The 8,966-nt window shown below is 49.3% G+C and overlaps 1 protein-coding gene across 1 annotated transcript; it reads right to left on the minus strand.

Moving 5' to 3' along the window:
• Nucleotides 1–2,549: 2,549 nt before the first annotated feature.
• Zc3hav1l (zinc finger CCCH-type containing, antiviral 1 like) lies at nt 2,550–8,130 on the minus strand. Its single transcript, XM_038317903.1, has 4 exons — nt 7,760–8,130; nt 7,236–7,371; nt 4,375–4,636; nt 2,550–2,680 (listed from the first exon to the last, which is right to left on the minus strand). Exons 1-4 carry the CDS (start codon nt 8,128–8,130, stop codon nt 2,550–2,552), a joined length of 900 nt encoding a protein of 299 aa, XP_038173831.1.
• Between the last annotated feature and the right edge of the window lie 836 nt (nt 8,131–8,966).

Raw genomic sequence — 8,966 nt, forward strand, 5'->3', positions numbered from 1 at the left:
ACAGACCAACAAGCATTCTCTTTAAGAGCACAATGGTGATGTATATGCAAAAACAAGAATGTAAAAGTCTACCACGTCTATTGATGTAAAGGGTATGCATTGAGCATTCCTCTGAGGACTTAGGGTGGCTTACAGCAAATATATACAGGAGAATGACAAAGTATAAGTACTAATAATAAATGCAGTTTCTTTTTGAGACAGGGTCTCCCTATGTAGCTCTGGCTAGCCTGGAACTCACTATGTAGATCAGGGTAGCCTTGAACTCACAGAGACTTGCCTGCCTCTATCTCTGTAGTGCTGGTATTAAAGGCATATACTACCTTGACTGGCCTAAATTTCTTTTAAAGTTTAGTCCCAGGACTTAGAAGATGTAGCTCGCTGGTCAAGGGCTTTGCCTCACATAGGCAAGACCCTGGGTTTGATCCCAGCACACAGACACAACAAACACCATTAGGAAAAAAGTCACAACTAGAAATCTAAAAAAGAAAGACTGTAAAACACAATTTCAGAAATACTGTTGTGGACAACCATAGTGCAAAGATCTACGTTGATGAGTTTACCGCCCATTAAGAGGAAACTGATTTTTCATTTGGAAAGAACATTTTTACATCCCTCCTCTCATGATAAACGTTTCTCTAAATAAGGTAAGTTCGGCGTTAAGAAAACTTACTGAATTGCCCCTATTTTTTAAAGGTCATATTATGGAAAGAAACACAAACCCTTCTCTTTATACAACGACACTGGGGAACATGAGTATCTGCAAGCGACAAGATGAGAACAGTGGAGACAGACGGGCTGGAGGAAGGAGGGAATGACCGTAGAATAGGCAAAGTGTGTGTGTGTGTGTGTGTGTGTGTGTGTGTGTGTGTGATGGCCTGTCCCCATCCACAGAAGGGACAGGTACAACTGGAGGAAGGAGGGAATGACCGTAGAATAGGCAAAGAGTGTGTGTGTGTGTGTGTGATGGCCTGTCCCCATCCACAGAAGGGACAGGTACAACTGGAGGAAGGAGGGAATGGCCTTAGAATAGGCAAAGTGTGTGTGTGTGTGTGTGTGTGTGTGTGTGTATGTGTGTGTGATGGCCTGTCCCCATCCACAGAAGGGACAGATACAACTGGAGGAAGGAGGGAATGACCTTAGAATAGGCAAAGTGTGTGTGTGTGTGTGTGTGTGTGTGTGTGTGTGTGTGGTGTGTGATGGCCTGTCCCCATCCACAGAAGGGACAGGTACAACTGGAGGAAGGAGGGAATGACCTTAGAATAGGCAAAGTGTGTGTGTGTGTGTGTGTGTGTGTGATGGCCTGTCCCCATCCACAGAAGGGACAGGTACAACTGGAGGAAGGAGGGAATGACCTTAGAATAGGCAAAGTGTGTGTGTGTGTGTGTGTGTGTGGTGTGTGATGGCCTGTCCCCATCCACAGAAGGGACAGGTACAACTGGAGGAAGGAGGGAATGACCGTAGAATAGGCAAAGAGTGTGTGTGTGTGTGTGTGTGTGTGTGTGTGTGTGTGTGGTGTGTGATGGCCTGTCCCCATCCACAGAAGGGACAGGTACAACTGGAGGAAGGAGGGAATGACCGTAGAATAGGCAAAGAGTGTGTGTGTGTGTGTTTGTGTGTGTGTGTGTGTGTGATGGCCTGTCCCCATCCATAGAAGGGACAGGTACAACTGGAGGAAGGAGGGAACTGAACTACACATCCTTCAAGATATAGCAGCTGAGCTCTGGTCGGCTCAGTAAGAGATGAGAAGTGGCTGGGCTGAGGTAGAGTCTGGTGCGAGACCAAAGAGTATTAACTGTGATGCTGACCGGGGATGGACCCATAAAGTTGAATATTACCAACACAGTGTGGATGATAGCACAGAGGGTCCTAGCAACAAATGCAACACAGAAAATTCACAAAACCAAGGCATACAAAAAGAAGGGGCAGAGGAGCCCACTCATCTGCACAGACAGTTAAAGAAATGTGCATCAGAAGACAGCATTGTTTAGCACCTACAAGCCAAGCAAAGGTATGAAATGGCTCTTAAACTCCATACAAAACAAGACACAAATACATCTGATATAGAATGAAATATTCAAACGTTATGAGTTTTGAAATATGCCAGAATAAGGGAGGCAACTCAACTATGTAAACAATTCTGTGCAAAAAGGATTATGTACAAACCCAAGTAACAAGTAAGACACAGAGTATACAGACTCTGTGGTGTCTACCATACAAGCGTGTGAAGGGAGTCTAGGAAATGCCAGCGGGGACCTGCCCTCCATGCCGGGGCTGGAAAGGTACTCGAGAACTGCAGACAGAGGTTACAGCTCCAGGATTTGCCCTGGACTGATCCCCTCTGTGCTCAGAATTTTACCCTCTCTCTGCCTGCTCCAGGGCCAACCTCACCCACAAGCACAGTTTCCTTTCCATCCTGGAAAGGTATTAAGTTACCAATGCTATTAAGTCAGGAAAGAGAGAATAGCCACAACTCCAGCTCGGCAGAAATCTTGCTTCTCATCCTCCAAGACGGACAAGCTGCTTCTCACTTCCTCTGTACCCTTTAAGGTTTACTGGGGCTTCCTGGGCGATTGAGCAGGGGCAGGGGCCAGAGGCCTGGCTTCTGGAGCCCCAGCCCCAGGAGCCCCAGGAGCCCCTTGCTTCTCGACGCCTTGTGAGTGCCCAGCAGAGGTCGCGCTGTCTGAAAGGAAGAAGAGAGGTGAGCTTTCTGTTATGGGGTAGTCTGGATCAAAAACAATAAATAAATAAAAATAAGCAGTCAGGAAGACTAAGCAGCAGATACTTCTGATATTAAATTTAGTGGGAAAAGATGGTAAGCTAATGCCATTTTGCCCACACCCAGATCGCATTAGCGCTTAGGGTTACAACAAAGGGGATCCCCACGCAACTTTGAGGTGGTTTGAATAAGAATGGCCCCCCTAGACTCCTATATTTGACTACTTAGTTACCAGGGAGTGGAACTCTTTGATAAGATTAGAAGGATTCGGATGTGTGGCCTTGTTGGAGGAAGTGTGTCACTAGGGGGTGGGCTTTGAGGTGTCAAAAGTGTGTGCCAGGCCCAGTCTCTCTCTCTTTCTCTCAGTCTCTCTGTCTCTGTCTCTCTCTCTCCCTGTGGACCAGGAGATAGCTCTCAACTACTTCTGCAGTACCATGCCTGCTGCGCCAGCCACTGAGCTCCCTGCAATGATAATGGACTGAGCCTCTGAAACTGTAAGCAAGACCGCAGTTAAATGCTTTCCTTTGTAAGAGTCACCTTGCTTACGGTGTCTCCTCACAACAGTGACTAAGACAGACTTAAAAACAATCCCTGTCTTCCACCCTTCCTCACCGTAAAGGGAGAACCTCAATTAAAGTGGCCCCTGCGGGCCGGGCGGTGGTGGCGCACGCCTTTAATCCCAGCACTCGGGAGGCAGAGGTAGGCGGATCTCTGAGTTCGAGGCCAGCCTGGTCTACAAGAGCTAGCTCCAGGACAGGCTCTAGAAACTACAGGGAAACCCTGTCTCGAAAAACCAAAAAAAAAAAAAAAAAAAAGTGGCCCCTGCGACAAAAAAAAAAAAAAAAAAACAACTATTTGCTTTTATTTTATGTGTAAGAGTGTTCTGCCTGCATGTATGTGAGTGCACCATGTGCGTGTATGCAGAACCTGCAGAGGTCAGAAGAGGGTGTGGGATTCCACAGAACTGGAGTTAGGATGGTTGTGTGTCACCATGTGGGTGCTGGGAAATGACCCTGGGTCCTCTGCAAGAGCAACAAGGACTCTAAAAAGCCCAGCCACCTCTCTAGCCCTCTCTGAGACATGCAATTTTATTTCTAGTCTGTTGCCTATAACATGGTCAAAATTACTTAAAAATGAAGATGATAGAAAAACTTTAGTTGAGGTTGACAAAGGAGAACCATGTGTACGTTATTTTTCACCTGCTATCTCCCTCCCCTGTTCCCAGCTGAGCTGAATTAAGACAATTCTACCAAATTCTTCACCCCCCAATTGGCCCAGAAGTGACCATGTTCAAATACTTGGGCAAGTTTCAAACTTGGAAAATCTTCTCTTCTTAGTTAGAATCACATTTCCATATCATAAAACGTTAACTGGGGCTAGAAAAATGGTTCAGTAGTTAAAAGCACTTGCTACTGGAATCAAGGACCTAAGTGTGCAGCACCTACTTCCAGGCTACTCATTGCGCCTCTCGCTACACAGTACAGAACCTTAGCGCACCTCCTCGCTGACGGTGCTCTGCCTACCTTAGCACACCTCCCCGCTGACGGTTAACCTGCCCGCCTTAGCGCACCTCCCCGCTGATGGTTCCCTGCCCGCCTTAGCGCACCTCCCCGCTGACGGTGCTCCGCCCACCTCCTTCCTGACGGTTCTCTGCCTACCTTTATCTTCAAGCATCTTGTGCAGCTTTGCGTGTTTGTAGACAGAGATTATCTGGAAATTCACGACACTTGAAGCACTCAGTTCCTGGTCCTCTAACAACTTCAGGGTGGCAGGGTGAATGAGTTGGTGGGACCGCTTGCAGGTCTTCAGGGTGCATTCGCCCCGGACAAAGTTTTTGCAGACGTGAAACTTGTTGCATTTATCCTTGAGGTTGCAGTAGCCATAAAGGACGTCACCACCTTTGTTGTACAGCAAACAGACCTGAGGCAAGAGTGAGGTCATGTTTGAGATGTGAGTTTTCACTATTATCTTTACGCGAATAAACTAGAACTTCTTTAGCTACATTAGAAGTTTGATGGCATCTTTGGGGGAGGGGCGCGCGCGCGCGCGCGCGCGCGCGCGCGCGCGTGTGTGTGTGTGTGTGTGTGCTCACGCATGTGGAGGCTAGAGGTCAATGCTGGGTGTCTTTCTTTAATCACCCTCTACTTTATTGAGACAGGGTCTCTCATGGAACTTGGGGCTCACTGATTCAGACAGGATGGCCCATCAGCCGGCCCCAGGTTCTCCTGTCCCCTCCTCCCCAGCATGACTACAGGCTAGCCCACCACACCTCAGCTCCCTAACACCCCTTTATACAAAAAGTCAGGACTGTTTGACTGGGGGCTTCACCCCAGTTTCTGGCATAAGCTCCCTCCCCTGGGAGTTGCCTCAGTCCAAACTTCACCTCCTAGAAAGCCCGCCAAACGGTAACCCCTTTCCAAGGAGGGTCAAGAAAGCCTATCAAACAGTAACCCCTCCCCAGGGAAGGTTGGGACCACTCCCACAGGCTATTTAAACTGCCCCCCCCCCAGAGAATGAACATGTGGTCTCTGGGTTTTTCAAGGTCTCTCCTTCCCTCTCTTTCCCTCTCCATGTTTTCCCCAGGGGCTACCTAGAAGTAAGGTCAATTATTAAACATGGGTATCTTTAATTCAGTTTAATATGGTTTGATTGGGATTATTTGCATTGGTGGAGAGGTTTGGCATTTAAGAAAATACTTAACACTATCTTTAAAAAAAACTATGTGTATATGTGTGAGTCTGTGTAGGAGTACACGCATGTGAGCACAGGTGCTCATAGAGGCCAAAGGCATCAGATGCTCTGGAACCAAAGTTACAGGTAAACTGCCCAGCTGGGCGGTGGTGGTGCACACCTTTAATTTCAGCACTCGGGAGGCAGAGGCCGGAGGATCTCTGTGAGTTCAAGGTCAGCCTGGTCTACAAGAGCTAGTTCCAAGACATCCAGGGCTGTTATACAGAGAAACCCTGTCTCAAAACAACAACAACAAAAAGAACAGGTAAACTGCCCAACATGGGTGTTGGTAGAAAGCTTGTCTAGAGTCCTGGGTTTGATCCCCAGCACTGCATGCTGGCCCATCCCTGCAATCATGTTAGGGAGCCAGGGGCAGGAGGATCAGAAGCGGCTCCAGACCTGGTTTTCATGTGGTGCTGGGGATTGAACTCAGGACTTTACCCATGCTAGGCAAGCACTCTAGATGCCCAGCTGTCTCTGGCCCTTGTGTTTTGGTTTGGTTTGTGCTGAGACAAGGTCTGTGGTTATCCCTTTGCCTTAGCCAAGAGCTAGGATTATAAGAGTAAGTCACCAAGCCTATCCCATTCTTGTTTTTTAAGGAATCTCCATACTAGTATGTACAATGTTTATGCCAATTTATATTCCTGCCAACAATGTATGAGAGTTCGTAACATCCTTGCCACAATTTGTCTTTGTTTTATCTTGGTTTGGGTTGTTTTTTGGTTTGCTTCATTTTCAAATCAGGAGTTTGCTATGTAGCACAGGCTGGCCCTACACGCTCACACCTTCTGCCTCAGCCTCTGGAGAATTACAGGCCTGCACCATCACTATCATCTACTTTTTAGCCTTCTTGCTTTCTTTGTGGAGGCAGCGGCAGATATTCAAGACAGGGTTTCTCTGGGTAGTCCTGGCTGTCCTGGAACTTGCTTTGTAGACCAGGCTGGCCTGGAGCTCAGAGACCCACTTGCCTCTGCCTCCCAAGTACTGGTATTAAAGGCGTGCACCACCACCATCCCAACAAACACATCTGATTTTTAAAGTTTATTAATAAACCCTACTCAGATGAGCTCTCCCTAAAATTCCTTTCTGCATTGACACCAGGGATCTGATTTCATCTGAGCCAAGGTCCCTCAAAGATTGCCTCAGGCTGTAGAAGGGGACATCTTGGAGCTACGTGTCCATCTGACATTCCTGCCCGAGAGAATGATCATGACAGATTAAAAACTTTTTATTGGTAGCTTCAAATTTTTCATTTGAGATTATTATTTTGTTAACAAATTCCTTACATAAATAGAAACAAACGTGTTCATTTCTATTTATTTGTTTTTATTTCATGTGCAATGTGTTTCGTCTGCATGTATGTCTGTGTGAAGGTGCTGGAACTGGAGTTATAGACAGTTGTGGGTGCTGGGAATTGAACTGGGATCCTCTGGAAGAGCTGCCAGTGCTCTTAACCACTGAGTCATCTCTCCAGCCCCACAAATGTGTTAATTTTACCATGACAGCAATTAAAGGGGTACTTTTTACATGTCTGGAACCAAATCAAAGAGCGTCAAAACAATTAGAATTAACATCTAAATTGGTGATGGGAGGTGACTGCCTACAACCTCAGCACTTGGGAGGTGGATTAGCAGAAGAGCAGCGTCAGCTAAAAACAAAGTTCACTGCCATCCTGGGCTATGTAAGATCCTATCTCAACAAGCAAAACAAACGTCGGAGGAATAGAAAGATCAGTGAGAGAAAGAGTTACCACCGTTGTGGGTAGGATGGCGGCTTCTCAGGGACTCACCTCTGGGAAAAGGCAGGGGTCATTCTGCAAAAGCAGGATTCGAAGCTGCGCTTCATTGAGGCCAAAAAGGCCGCGACTTTTCAGGACTTGGATGTTGACAGGAGTGTGGATATCATGGGACAGAGCGCAGGTAGACCTAGAGAGTTCAGAGCAGTCAGAAGCCCAGGCCAAGAAGAGGCAAGGGGCTGGTGGTCCAATTCTTAGCCCTCAGATGTCTCTCAATGTGGTTACTTGACATAAGTGAATTCAAAAGTCGCAACAACGGACTTAACTTGGTTGTTGCTGTGGCGCATCCTAGCAAGCGGGAGAGGGGGGGTTGGGACAGCAATTTTTTTGGAGGGGGGGTGATTAATAAACCTCAGTGAAGAGGACCTTCCATGTCAAACCCGACCAAGAAAAGCAGCACAGGAGCGGCCTGCGCCGAAGGCCTTTGTCCCATCCCGCCCGCCCGCGGCTAGCCCAGCAGCATCCGGAGGGCGCCCGCACCCACCGCCCCAGTGGGGACTGAGGACTCCACCGCTCACCAGCAGTCGCGGTGGGGGCACTTGCCCAGCATGTGACGGCGACACAAGTGCAGCTGGTCGCAGGCCTGGCACTCCCCGCGTTGATAGCGGGCACAGAGGCGGGCGGAGGACACGGCCACCACCCTGCAGGCCGTGGCGCCGCCGCCCGAGCCCGAGCCCGCGCCCACCGCCACCTCGGCCTCCGGGTCCCACGGGCCGTCGCGCAGCTCCACCTCCTGCAGCAGGAAGCGCTCGGGGCCCGCGCGCCGCAGCACCGCCCGCAGCTTCGCCTCCGACAGCTCCACGTGGCCGCGCAGGTCCTGCAGGAACATGCGGCCGCCGTGAGCACACAGCACCTTGGTGAGGAACGCGCACACCGTGAGGTCCGCCATGGTCCGCGGAGATCGCGCCGCGCGTCCCCGCCAGCCCGGGGCCTGTAGGCTCCTCCCCGCCACGACCGCCACTGGAGCTTGTGAGCTGTCGGGGGCCGGGCCTCACGAGGCTGGGCCTGAGAAGCCCCAGCCATCCAGGCTCCTGGGTCTGATGCAGATACCCGGGAGGATTGCAAAGACTACAAACCGGGAAAGTGGTGGACCCAGCCGGGTGACACAGGCCTGTAATGCCAGCGCCTGGAAGGTGGAGGTTGGAAGAACCAGAGGTCAAGACCGGCTGTCGGTTAGATAGGAGTTGGAGGCTAGCCGTGGCTACATGACACCCTGACTCAAAAAACCTAGTGACGACTCAGGGGGTAAAAGGCCCCTACCTGCCTTTGGTCTTCGGAACCTATGGCGGAAAGAGAGAATCAAGTCCGGAAAGCTGTTCTCTGGCCTCCTCATGTGCAGATCTGTACTAACACACACACGTTATACATAGATGCTGACACACTGTGCACAAGCATAAAAGATAAAATTTAAAGATTTTTCTGAAAGCTAGTAAAGTGGTAAGGAGATGTCTGGTGTCGATGGAGGACCTCTCCGAAGAGGTAACCACTAGCCATCTGTGGCTGCTGATTGCTTTTGAAATGTGGTCAGTCCAAACTGAGATGTAAAACACACACTAGATTTAAAATGGGAGAGAAAGAATCTCAGCTTGGGGGCTAGGGCTATAGCTCTGTAGACGACATACCCTGGGTCTGGTGGTCTTGCCTGTGATCTTAGCACTGGGCAGGTTGACCCTGGAACATCAGGAGTTCAAGATCATCCTCCACAATATATCTAGTTTGAGGACA

This window comes from Arvicola amphibius, chromosome 2 (genome assembly GCF_903992535.2).
Source record: "Arvicola amphibius chromosome 2, mArvAmp1.2, whole genome shotgun sequence".
Lineage (NCBI taxonomy): Eukaryota > Metazoa > Chordata > Mammalia > Rodentia > Cricetidae > Arvicola > Arvicola amphibius.